At 38.3% G+C, this 13,909-nt stretch overlaps 1 protein-coding gene across 1 annotated transcript in view; it reads right to left on the bottom strand.

Moving 5' to 3' along the window:
- Nucleotides 1–279: 279 nt before the first annotated feature.
- Nucleotides 280–13,909, bottom strand: part of LOC135475746 (ER membrane protein complex subunit 1-like) — a 30,231-nt gene continuing 16,601 nt past the window's right edge. The window contains exons 13-26 of the mRNA XM_064755681.1: nucleotides 13,491–13,607; nucleotides 12,677–12,732; nucleotides 12,246–12,404; nucleotides 11,832–11,996; nucleotides 10,795–10,965; nucleotides 9,115–9,236; nucleotides 8,750–8,759; nucleotides 8,424–8,508; nucleotides 7,666–7,800; nucleotides 7,140–7,261; nucleotides 6,007–6,217; nucleotides 4,825–4,909; nucleotides 4,106–4,254; nucleotides 280–2,567 (exon numbers count right to left, since the gene is read on the bottom strand). Coding sequence (XP_064611751.1) covers nucleotides 2,407–2,567; nucleotides 4,106–4,254; nucleotides 4,825–4,909; nucleotides 6,007–6,217; nucleotides 7,140–7,261; nucleotides 7,666–7,800; nucleotides 8,424–8,508; nucleotides 8,750–8,759; nucleotides 9,115–9,236; nucleotides 10,795–10,965; nucleotides 11,832–11,996; nucleotides 12,246–12,404; nucleotides 12,677–12,732; nucleotides 13,491–13,607 — 1,748 coding nt within the window. The 3' untranslated portion in view covers nucleotides 280–2,406. The remainder of the gene's footprint in view (nucleotides 2,568–4,105; nucleotides 4,255–4,824; nucleotides 4,910–6,006; nucleotides 6,218–7,139; nucleotides 7,262–7,665; nucleotides 7,801–8,423; nucleotides 8,509–8,749; nucleotides 8,760–9,114; nucleotides 9,237–10,794; nucleotides 10,966–11,831; nucleotides 11,997–12,245; nucleotides 12,405–12,676; nucleotides 12,733–13,490; nucleotides 13,608–13,909) is intronic.

Raw genomic sequence — 13,909 nt, 5'->3', positions numbered from 1 at the left:
TTTAATGTATTTAAACCCAGTGGGGGGAAACTATTTTATGTCCTCATATTAAAACCGCTAAATAACCTGGTTCCGTGTCATTTTACGCGTAGATCACTTAGCTACGCATAGAGGAGAATACTAATGTCTAACGCTGTTCCCACGAATGGATCAGTAACTCGTATATGACGTCAGCCTGGGTTGTTATAGATGGAGGAAGTTTGAGTTCCCAGTGTCATACGATACTTAGTTTGATGGAAATTGTTTGTGAAAATACCCTCGTAAACAAGAGGCAAAATACTCCATAATTATACATTTAATTTCCATTCTGTGAAACGCAATAACACAAGACATCAATGTTTCAGTTTGAACAGTACAGCAACATCAAAACTTCTTGTCACTTTACACAATGCCACCCAAGCTGGTAGTAACTGGATCTGTTGTGCCTGCCAAGCGTTACTTTTAGTCAAATGGTATGCTAATTTCTCCGCGCCAATGCAGAAGGATTGGTTTCATTAGTAAGATTCTGAGACCAGCAAAAGTATGAAGTATTCGAGAAATGGATTGTAAATCAATTGTATGTCCTTGGTTTGCCAACACGTCACTAATTTTATACACACAGTTTGTAAAACTTTACAGAAGAACATGGATGAAAACTCACTCTAATAAAATACAAAACTGAGCAATAAAATACAAATCAGAGGATGACATATAAACAGTTATCATATAGGTATACCGTGTTAACAACTGAACCGGTATATATATATACAGTTCCATCGAACGCAATCATCTTTGTGGTAGAGACTGAGTATATACACCATGGTAACCAATCCACAAACAGGCACAATAGAGTATATACACCATGGTAACCAATCCTTACATAGGTAACCTAGAATATATACACCATGGTAACCAATCCACAAACAGGCACGCTACACCACTTAACACAGAACCTTTCAGAACCAGGTACTTTCCTCTAATACACACATTCTAGGTTTTCTTCTAATTTTGCGGACAGATATTGATAGCGCTGAAAGCAAAAAATTAGTTTCTCTCAGTTTGTTTTTTTTTTTTTCAGAAAGGTAAAGATGTGTGTATGTTTTTCATCTGATTGTGTGAAAAAAGGGAAACTGTGTTTTCCTGTTACAGTTAAATGTATATTAGCTAAAAGGAGCAGACTAGGTGTCCAAAAAATTAGAAGTACAATGTCATTAATTTTTTACATGCACTGTATACCTAGTCATATTGGAGTGACCTAATTCTATTATCTGTATTAATACAGAAATAAAAGGTAAGAATTTACAGTTTCTCAATATCTTTACAATACACAATCAATTTCAAAGATGCTTATGAACAGGTACACACGCTGTGGCAGATAAGTTAGTATTTGTGTATATACATACATACGTAACAATCATACACTTAATGACAAAATGATACTTCCCACCCCAAACGGATGGTCACCACTACCTCCCAGTTAATGATGTCACGATGGAATGTCACATGATGTGCTTGTCTTGCATCTTCCACACCTTCTGTCAGAGAAATACATGCTGATCAACAAATTCACATGTCCAAGGTGTTCAAGGAATGGCTGACTCAAGGCTTCAACAAACTTTCTACTCCATAATTTTTTTAGTGCCAGTAGGGAAATTCTGACTTGCTACTTCATAACTGCAGAAAACACAGTTTGACATTCATGGCCCAATATATCAAAGTATAAAGTTGATTATCAAGGAGTCTGTTATCCCAAGAGATTTTTCAAGCGTTGCTAGTAAAAATTTCTGTGCACTGACCACAGTTCTTTAGTTGTGCCTGTTTCTATAACGTCTTATAACTGGATGTCCACTACGCATGTTATCTTGTCAAAAATAAAAGACGTCACATGTAACAGTTACCTATGTCACATAAATTATTATGTCCAAAGCACGTTTTTACACTCTCATAGAACAAAGACAAAAAAATGCGATAAGCATTCCAAACTGGCCTTTGTATCTGTCAACATTTACTCTACATCCTCATCATTTTCTAACTAGAACAGACTGATTCTTCCCAAAGTTTCAACTTTCCTTTGTGCAAAAGCAAACACTAATTTGATATCTTCTGTTTTAAGTCATTAACATGCCTGGCCAATGAAGACATAGGAGGCTGTCACCAGGACATAAGTCTCATATCCCATTTTCCTGATGTTAAAGTCACATATTTCGTTTTTTTGACATTAAAATCACTTACATATATGTGACTTTCTCAAGCTAAAGTTTCCTCTTTCTGTTTTCTAAGGCCAAAGCTGCCTTTTGGGTTTTCTCGTGCACAATTCATTTCTTTCGTTTTCTCCCTAATAGTCACATTCCCACACCTGGATGTGCCCAGCTCTCTACATAAAATCTGTATAAATGCACCATTTATTACAGCTACAGTCCATTCCAATCACTTCCAGGCTCTGTTTAAGGCTTTTCTGGCGGCTAACTTTTGTGTAATGACGGAGACGACTATCATCCCAATGAGAACACTGCTGATGAAAAAATAATCAAAGTCTTCCTTGAGGACGTCAAACATTTTGGAGGGCATCACACGAGTATAAAACAGATCTGTGGACAGAAAGGCAGTACAGGAGATATGGTATCAATAGGATTTATTTATTTATTTATTTATTTATTTGATTGCTGTTTCATGCCACGCTCAAGGATATTTCACTTGAATGAAGGTGGCCAGTATTATGATGGGAGGAAACCTGGAAGAGCATGAGGGAAACCCATGACCATCCGCAGGTGGATGCAGATCTTTCCACATACAGCCGGAGAGGAAGCCAGCATGAGCCGGATTTGAACTCACAACAATTGCATTGCCCAGTGAAGTGGGAGATGAATATGTACACCACTGCAATAAGGCATGCATGGGCGGACCAGAAGGGCAAGACAGAGTATTACCCAGACACAGATACACTTTCTGACCTTCATCATGAGCTTACTTGCCACCATTTTGACTGTGAATGACAACAACTAAGGGTTGTTGAACGGGCATAAAAGCTTGTGATGAAGGTCACTAAAATGTACCCCTGTCTCCCAACACAACATGTTCTAATCTTCTTTATGAAGTGTGAATATGACTTATTCCACAAACATTCTGAACATAGGTATACTACAGAATGCAACAAATTATGAAAGCTTCATATGTTTGACACAAGCTATTCTGGAATTTGTGTTACAATTCAATCAACACAATTTCATTTAATATCTGTTCAATTTGTTTGCTTGCTGTCTAATTTAAGGAGGCTTTTGAAATTATTTTTGTTATACCATAATCATTTCCCAAAGCAACAAGATCTATAGTGATGCCTCACTGAAGAAACATGCTAATGACAACCACATGGCACAGTGTACGGACACCAGGTTTATCAGCCTCCTTTCTTTTTTTTGAAATAAAGTTCTTAAAGCGTCCTCATGGTTATATCATTCATACTAAAGAACAAAGACGAGAAATGAACAGATCTGTATAAACCATACGGATCTGACATTACCTTATCCCACTGCATACATATCCATTATATACCCTATTTCCTCAATCCTTTCCAATACGAAAGAGCAGCTTTAATTGCAACTTACACAAATTTTAAAACTATGCTGGTTGGACTGGTCAATTTCAGGGTTTCACAAAAAGTGTAATTTTACAGTTCAACACAGAATAATACCTTCACAATGTACTTCAAAAAACACCTTGCAAACATCAAATGTGTTGAAGAATTACAGTACAGGTAGTGGACATGAAAATACCATTGTACTTATACTCAGCAATCAGAAGCTGCACCATGCACTACACTTTTGGTCCCATTTTTATTTCAATACATCTAAATCATGAGCATATTTTATGCCCTCTCCATTCAATCTCAATCATGAGTGTATTTTATGCCCTCTCCATTCCATCTCAATCATGAGCATATTTTATGCCATCTCCATTCCATCTCAATCATGAGCATATTTTATGCCATCTCCATTCCATCTCAATCTTGAGCATATTTTATGCCATCTCCATCCACTAAATCTTCCATGTACTGTACTGTATTGTAGGTACGCAGTTGCCTGGGTTGTTATGTGTGAATTGTGAGACAAGCATCTATTCCAGAACTCACCTATGCCATAAGCCAAGAAGACACAGGTGGATTCTAACCCAGCTGGAGCAGTATGGATGTGTCGGATGTTGTGCACACTCCTGTTGTAGTTGACCACAGCTTCAAAGCTGGACGGTATCTCAGGCATGTAAGGGAAGGTGCCTTCCTCCCTGAAGATAACAACATTACATACTGAAATGGACCTAAAATTTCCACCCAAAAAGCTGGTTTTAGGCACAAATAAAGGTAATAACATATGACCTTTGGGGCTAAACCTTCAAGCTAAGCTCACAGAGGTTTCTATTAAAGTTAACAGAGCTCTCAGAATCAGGTAACAGAGTAGTTTAGTCCTGGAGTTCCCATGGTGAAGTCAGTAATTACACATCCTCACCAAGTACACCAAATTTCTTCAAACTTAACAAGATCAATATGAGGTTTCTGTTGTCCCTGGAGGAAGAAAAACGTTGCTGACACTAAAAGGGGAGAGTACTCTTTGTGAATGGCTGACTCACATTTGTACACATCATTTCTGACAAAGCATAATCAAGAAACTACATCTACATGAACAGAAAAATTCTAACATGATCACCACCATCTATTCATTCAATTTCAGATCTAAAGAAGTTATTCAGTTCACATCTGCCCACTGATAGCTGTGAGGGAATGTTTTTATGTAACTATAAAGATGGTGGTTCCATTCATCTTTAAAAGCAGACTATGTAAAAAATTTGAAATCTTACATGTGCTCTGGGGTGGGCACAACTGGTCTGCGGGGGTCCAGGAAGGCTTTGGGTAGAGACAGAATTCCTCCACTCTTCAGGGCAACTGACAGCACACAATACAGCATAAAGTTAAAGAAAGACAGATGGGTTAAGAGGACTTGCTGCAACAAGTTAAGCCCAGCATACAGGAGAACTTAAGACCTGACTCAACCCTACTGTTGTGTCAGGTTCTAAGCACTCATGCTGTACCAGCACTGCAGTTGTACCAGAGTAATTATGTGTATGTCTGTCTATCTTGTATGCCCATCAGCCATTGAGACCATCTTTGTGAGGTATCTGGCTAAACTCTTCATTTACATAACCAGTCAAGTGACTGGGACAAGTGACTTCATTGGTGACTGATCAGTAGACTTGGTGATTGGTGACTGGTAGACTTGGTGATTGGTGACTGGTCAGTACATCATTTTAGACGACAAGACCATCATAGAAACTGGAGTCTATAAGATCTGACAAGACACACTGCTGTAATATGCTTTACTTAACATGGCAGTCACTCATAAGGGTTGAGGATAGCAGTATGCCTGAAGTAAACTATCAGACTTCAAACTTATAAAATTTCTTTCTTTTTTACTTGACCGATTGTTGCTTATACTAATTCCTCAATGATTTCACATATGAAAGAGCAGCTTTCCGTGCAATTTATGCACATTTAAATTTGATTTTGGGACAAAATCCACTGTTTGGATTAGCCAATTGCAAGGCTTCACAAAGAGTATAATTTTATCACTCTACATGAACACAGAATAATGCACTCAGAATATGCTTGAATAAACACCTTGCAAACATGCGAAAAGGATGAAGAATAACAGTAATACCATGCTCCAGAATTCTGAACTCATACTATGGCCGTGTGAGGGGAGGAAACAAGAGTTACCAGCATAAACCAATGATCTTTAGCAAATAACTGCTTTTTGTCACCAAAAACTCACAAATAGTAACAGTGGCAGAATGTACGAACTCCCTGTCCAAGGCAGGGTTTGAGCTCGCAAATGAAAGGCAACAAGCCCATGGCCCGCTCCCGGAATGAAATTAAGTAAATGTATGACCAGATTACTACTATTTCCTGAGAGAATTGTAAAGGAAAAATATATTTAACCACGATTGTGAAGATAAACATTACTGGTACAACTGTAATCTTACTGAGGACGTTTCTGTTGGTGATTCCCTTCTCGGTGATGGTTGCGGCCATGGTGGAGATGGGTGAGGAGAAGATGTAGGACTGACGCAGAATGAGGGGCTGGGGTGGGGGGTTGTACGAGGAGAATGACGTGGAATTGCTCTGCTCCTTGCCCTCAAACAACTCCAGAACACTCATCTCTATACGCCGGTTCTTCTGATTCCAGTAGTTATACTGCAAGACCAGCAACAAAGTAACGCCATAGTAATGTGGAGAGGCAACATAGTAACCAGAAATAAACTAGAAAGGACAGAAATAGAATGGGCCACAGGAAACTACTTACAACCACCACGTTTTTCTTTAGGTCATAGACATAAAGTGTCACAGAAAGGTACTTACGACCAACCAGTTTTCCTTTAGGCCATAGATATGAAGTGTCACAGAAAGTTACTTACGACCACCCAGTTTCCTTTAGGCCAAAGACATAAAGTGCCACAGAAAACTACTTACAACCACCAAGTTTTCCTTTAGGCCATAGACATAAAGTGTCACAGACAGTTACTTATGACCACCCAGTTTTCCTTTAGGCCAAAGACATAAAGTTTCACAGAAAGGTACTTAAGACCACCAAGTTTTCCTTTAGGCCATAGACATAAAGTGTCACAGAAAGTAACTTATGCCCACCCACTTTTCCTTTAGGCCATAGACATAAAGTGTCACAGAAAGGTACTTAAGATCACCACGTTTACCTTTAGGCCATAAAGTGTCACAGACAGTTACTTATGACCACCCAGTTTTCCTTTAGGCCAAAGACATAGTTTCACAGAACGGTGCTTAAGACCACCAAGTTTTCCTTTAGGCCATAAAGTGTCACAGACAGTTACTTACGACCACCCAGTTTTCCTTTAGGCCATAGACATAAAGTGTCACAGACAGTTACTTACGACCACCCAATTTTCCTTTAGGCCATAGACATAAAGTTTCACAGAAAGGTACTTAAGACCACCCAGTTTTCCTTTAGGCCATAAAGTGTCACAGAAAGGTACTTAAGACCACCAAGTTTTCCTTTAGGCCATAAAGTGTCACAGACAGTTACTTACGACCACCCAGTTTTCCTTTAGGCCATAGACATAAAGTGTCACAGAAATTTACTTACGACCACCCAGTTTTCAGAGTGAACAACATGGACTGGACCCTTGACCCGCTTGTGGTTGACATGGGACACAATGTGACCGGTTATCACATCTATCAGATACACATTCAAGAAATAAGACGGACCTACAACAAAAAACAAAAAAAGTCAATATACAAAAATATTCAAGTTCAAGGAGACACTATATACAATGCATCTGTCACAAGTAGAATGAATATAAAAGAACAGACCACAAACATTTTGTAGCATTTCTGAAGAGTATAAGACTTGATTTTCCTTGGGGTAAGTTATATCCATCATATGCTGTTCTTCCATTTCATAACATGACAACTATGACATCTCTCTGCATTTCCTACAATGATCTGTCTTCATTGCTGGTCTTAACTTCTTCTTAAACAAAACAAATGACATACCAAAGAGTGTATACGTATTTTCAAAGTGATGAAAATCTTAGCCTCTTGACCAAAATCTGGTTCATGTATGTGTAAATAAAAACAAAAGTTGTTATGAATTCTTTTCTTGCACTAACCTTTCTGTGCACTTGATGCTTGAGTCACTGATGTTGTCTCCTCCCCTTCTGCTGTTACCACAACAACATTGGGGTTGAGATATTTATACAGCACACTTCTGTCTCCTAACACTCGCCCCTGGGAATGGACATGCTCTGTGAAACAGAGAAAATAACATACATACTGTGAGTGCATAGAACCTGACTGTTCACAACATACACCAGTCATCAATCCACCCTTCACCAATCACAGCATTGGATTTTGACTTTTGACTATATTATCTAATCCTCCAACTTCCATTCCTGTATGAATTATACACTCACTAAACCAGAATAGAATATGCCTACAATGCTCTGCAGAAGTCACACTACCCAACAGAAAGAACCTGCAGCTACCTTTTTGTATATATGATTGTTTTATGGGTTTAAAAAAAAAACCCTGAGTGTCACAAGGTAAACCACAGACAAGTTAAAATTTCCCTGCCTGTGATGTGTAGACTTGCCTGCCATAATGGTGGCTGTCAAGTGATCATCACTGAACCCAAGACTGTGCATGTTGGTGACTGCGAGCTATTTTATTATGAGATTGGGAACCATTAATATCTCTATCACTCAGCGTCTCCTGTCAACAAAAAATTCCAATTAAGTCCAAGTATTTGATGTGCCCAGACGTTCATCCATCAGCTGATCCCTGAGCTGGTCGGTACATAACATGTTCCCATTTTGCCTCTAATTGGCCTGACAAATCCTGATTGTATGCTACCTGTGCACTGATTTACCTATAGCTCTCCTCGGCACCACATTTGTGATGGTTTGTGACTTCTGCTGCAGATTCACAGCCCAAACTGGATCCCCATACAAATCCTGCAAAAGTGAGGAGTTTTACAATGTCTATTACTGTAGCGGATATTAAGTCTCCCAAGCTGGATAACCTGGCCCCAGTTGTTCCAAAGCGTATTAGCAATTAAGCCCAGTATTAACTTTAGTCGGAATTAAAATGCCAATAGTTTTGTATTACGCCAAGACTGGTATCAAGATTTAAGCCAGACTTAATTTTTAATATACTTTTGAACAACAGGCCGCAGGGTAATAGACTGCCACTGACTGGGAGACAGCTATGCAAGTAAGAATCAGAAATATATTAGCAAGAATCTAATTGAATGTTCCAGATTTTATACTAAAACGCTTCCTCTTGAAAAAACAAACCATTTATAATTAAAAAAGAGTACAATCAGCTCCCAATAATTTGATCATAATATAATACACAAGTCCCATAACCGTGAAAAACTAACGGTTCATTTTGACGATCTATCAGCAATGATGACGGCAAAATGAAGTTCTAGAATATCCAGCAGTTCATTACACTACTCAAGTACCACGTTCAACTAATCAGTGGAACAAAAGGTTTCTGTTCAAAACCACTCTCTGTCAAAATGTAGGGGACATTTTACGACTTGCATTACAACTCACGTTTCAGATCCATCCACACGATAGCCTGACAGCAATCCTTTCTCAGGTTCAACCAAGTACATAAACAGAGATGTTGAATGTCTGGCTACAATCTGACGAAAATGACTAGGGTATGTATGAATCTGTGAACAGAATATAAACAGAAATGTTATTATTTATTTGAAACAAAGACGATGGATTGCACATTTTTGTTGCTATATACATGGGTACACATCTGAAAACTTCATCACTTTTGTATATTTGTTTCTCTGACTTGCCAAATGACTGGTTTGACACTCTTACTTTGCAGTGATTCAGATTCGCTTCTCTGATTTGCCAAATGACTGGTTTGACACTCTTATTTTGCTGTGATTCAGATTCTTTTCTCTGATTTGCCAAATGGCTGGTTTGACAGTCCCATTTTGCTGTGATTCAGATTCTTTTCTTTGATTTGCCAAATGACTGGTTTAACACTCTTATTTTGCTGTGATTCAGATTCTTTTCTCTGATTTGCCAAATGACTGGTTTAACACTCTTATTTTGCTGTGATTCAGATTCTTTTCTCTGATTTGCCAAATGACTGGTTTGACACTCTTATTTTGCTGTGATTCAGATTCTTTTCTCTGACTTGCCAAATGACTGGTTTGACACTCTTATTTTGCTGTGATTCAGATTCTTTTCTCTGATTTGCCAAATGACTGGTTTGACACTCTTATTTTGCTGTGATTCAGATTCTTTTCTCTGACTTGCCAAATGACTGGTTTGACACTCTTATTTTGCTGTGATTCAGATTCTTTTCTCTGATTTGCCAAATGACTGGTTTGACACTCTTATTTTGCTGTGATTCAGATTCTTTTCTCTGACTTGCCAAATGACTGGTTTGACACTCTTATTTTGCTGCTGTGATTCAGATTCTTTTCTCTGACTTGCCAAATGACTGGTTTGACACTCTTATTTTGCTGTGATTCAGATTCTTTTCTCTGATTTGCCAAATGACTGGTTTGACACTCTTATTTTGCTGCTGTGATTCAGATTCTTTTCTCTGACTTGCCAAATGACTAGTTTGACACTCTTATTTTGCTGTGATTCAGATTCTTTTCTCTGATTTGCCAAATGACTGGTTTGACACTCTTATTTTGCTGTGATTCAGATTCTTTTCTCTGATTTGCCAAATGACTGGTTTGACAGTCTTATTTTCCTGTGATTCAGATTCTTTTCTCTGACTTGCCAAATGACTGGTTTGACACTCTTATTTTGCAGTGATTCACATTATTTTCTCTGACTTGCCAAATGACCGGTCTGACACTCTTATTTTGCTGTGATTCAGATTCTTCCTTTATAAATTGGATAACAGTTTTCTTGGTCAGTACCAAGTAAAATTTGTGAGAAAAAACTTGAATTTGTGAGTTAAATGAAGCAAATTTATCTGGTTACATAACAAATGCTCTGTATCAGGATAAAGGTCACAATTTCTGACAGTATTATATTTCTTTATTTATTTATTCTTTTTGCATGGAGTTTTACGTCGTCATATATATGACAGCAGCAAACATAATGGTGGGAGAAACCTGGCGGAGTTCATGGGAAACCCAGGACCATCTGCAGGTTCTGTATGAGTCAGTATTATATACTGACAGTAAAACGAGATCAACTCCTTGCTGGATTCCTTTACCACAATGGTATTATTAAACTCAGACTGACCTTCTTCTCCTCATCCATGAAGATCAGACCCTTCAGGAAATGTTCATCCACCTCATTCAGCATATCCATCTGAATCACTGTGAACCCTAAACTCTGACCTCCAGGGGGCATGTCCTTTAACCTTTGACCCGTCACTGGATTCAACACATACAACAGTCCACGACCAGTTTTCTGAAATAGAAGACAATTGTATTGCACATGTCTTCAACACATTACAGAGAGGTTAACTTCAAATGACTTAGTTGCAAAAGAGCAGTTTGATTGGAGCATACACTGAATGTAATGGTACAGGTATTACCAATGTCATGGTCAATATGATGACCACATGGTCCATACTTTAATACACTACCAAGGACATAATAATTTATTTATTTATTTGATTGGTGTTTTACACATGGTCCATACTTTAATACACTACCAAGGCCATAATAATTTATTTATTTAGTTGATTGGTGTTTTACACATGGTCTGTACTTTAATACACTACCAAGGCCGTAATAATTTATTTATTAAGTTGATTGGTGTTTTACGCCGTACTCAAGAATATTCCACTTATACAACAATATTTCACTTAAACGATGGCAGCCAGCATTATAGTGGGTGGAAACCGGGCAGAGCCCGGGGGAAACACACGACCACCCGCAGGTTGCTGGCAGACCTTCCCACGTACGACCGGAGAGGAAGCCAGCATGAGCTGGACTTGAACTCACAGTGACCGCATTGGTGAGAGACTCCTGGGTCATTACGCTGCGCTTGCGCGCTAACCAACTGAGCCACGGAGGCCCCCGGCCATGATAAAGTTTCATATCTATAAATGCGCAAGACCATTTCTCATGTACAATAAACCCTTTTCAGCCTATTAATCTTGTATTTTTTTAACAGCCTTGATATCAGAATATTTAAGCCTCCAAATAGGTCTCAGCATATTTGCACAACACAGATCAGGGGATTTATTTGGCATTCTGTAACAATTACAACTCTTCTATAATTTATCTGACATTTTTCCTGTACAATAAAAATCATCCCATTAACACTACCTTATGTCTCCCCACGATAGCACACTGTGGGGGGTGGGGGAAATGGGCAGTTGTCCTCTGAATGCTCAACGGGAGCACCTGCTTGCCATATCGCTCAAAGGGAGTTAAATCTGGCAGGTAATGCTGCCAAATTATTTGTCCATTTGTGCTCCTTAAGCCATAAATCTGTAAAGAAAAAAGGAAAATATGTCAATACAAATGTCATCTTGTTCAGAGAAAAAAAAAACCGAGATGTATCTTCTGAAAGTGTTTCCTGTTCACACACAAAAAGCACATATGTATATAAGTATTAAACTATTCAGTTAAAAAACATTACTTGGATCTATGGATGTCTATGCCATGTTCAAAACTATCTGATGAAGCAGAGTGCTGGATGTACTTGCCCAAAAATCTCATGCTTTACGCCACACTTACTTTTCCTGCGGCTGTAACCACGACAACAATTTTGTTGAGGTTAAATTGGTCTCGTGTCAGCTCAATCTCAGCCTCTTCCTCATCCTCTGTCTCGATGATCAGACTGTGAGAGCGGTCACGGTAACCTTGTAGCTTCTGTATCAGGCCCAGCACAAAACTCTGGCAACAACAAACACAGGGGTAAACTTTGTGTGAGAACAGCAACGGTAATCTTGTAGCTTCTCTGTCATTTGTTTTACTTTGAGAATTACATCAAACCATGTTCATCTTGTCGGGACAATATTAAATTTTATAAATTGTAGAAGAGCACATGGTTTTGTCTTCTCGAGTGTTATTCATTATCCACTTGACACTTCATATAACACTTTACAGACTAACAGTCTACATTTTGTTGCGTTTACAGGAAAATTTGTCTTAAGAACCAGACCAACCTTCAGCTGTACCAACTGGGTGGTAAACCTCTTCCGGAACATGCCAATAATATCATCTGTAAGGAATGCAAAACTATATTATCATATTTAAGGGAAAACAAAATAACTAAAAAATAAAAACCTAATAGCAGAATTAAGGATCAGCATTAAAGATATTAATGGCTGATTTCTGTCCTGACTGGAAATATTTCCATGATAAAATAACCTGTTACGGTTAATTTCGATTTTGCAGGAAAAAGGGAAGATAAATCAGCAGGTGTTCTTTATTTCTGGCTAAATTTCTGCAGGATAAATGATGAGTGTTAAAGAATGCTGATGCAGTTGCTACTGAAACTAAGATGTCACGCACTCATGATAAGGATATTCAATACTCCCAGAAACAAAAGACGTATCTATTTTTAATGAAAAGGAAAACAAGAGCATTTTTACTAAAGCAGCTTCAGGGACAATAAGTAATGGCTGTTAGGACACACTTTCAGGATAAAACACAATGAATGATAACAAAGAGTTCTCTCCTCTTGGTACTTCCTAGCATGGTGGGCAAATTCAAGATCCTTACATGTACATGAAGAATGGTGTGCTGAAAAATCATTTCTATATCTCACAAAAATGAAGATTATCTTACGGATTAATAATTTTAATGGATGTAATACATAAAAGTACAAATTATCACGACTGTTGCTAAAGTTATCCTAGCTTTCTGTATTATAAATTAGACAACATCATGTCAGCATGAGACATCACTCTGGAGACGAGTCTATCTAAAACGAGTCTTATACCATAGCAATTCCTTCTCCTTTCAATGTACACTTACCATGTTGTGAGCCAAACTCATCCTCAAACTTTGCTTCACTTTCTGACACAGGTAAGTCTACCATCTCCACAGACAGGATGTATGACAGCGCCTCTTCTCTTCTCCATGCAATTTTACCTGAAAGGTAGATATTCCGAGTCAGTTTGTAAGTTCGCTTGATGTGTTTTGTTGTTTCCAATAATATATAAAACAGTCAGGCAAAATGATTTCATATTTACAATGCTGCTCCAATGGATCACCATGCCCAAGACACCTGCATGTATGTATACGCATGGGATTTTACATCGTACTTGACAACTTTTCAGTCGTATGAAGACGAAGAGTCAGATGTGTACATATACTGTGCCTTTTTGTGGCAGGGTGCGCCCATGCTGCTAGAGTGATACCGCTAAAGTGATACAGCCGCTAAAGCATCATGC

This window comes from Liolophura sinensis, chromosome 9 (genome assembly GCF_032854445.1).
Source record: "Liolophura sinensis isolate JHLJ2023 chromosome 9, CUHK_Ljap_v2, whole genome shotgun sequence".
In the NCBI taxonomy this organism is placed as follows: domain Eukaryota; kingdom Metazoa; phylum Mollusca; class Polyplacophora; order Chitonida; family Chitonidae; genus Liolophura; species Liolophura sinensis.
This window is presented reverse-complemented; position numbering and strand designations above follow the sequence as displayed.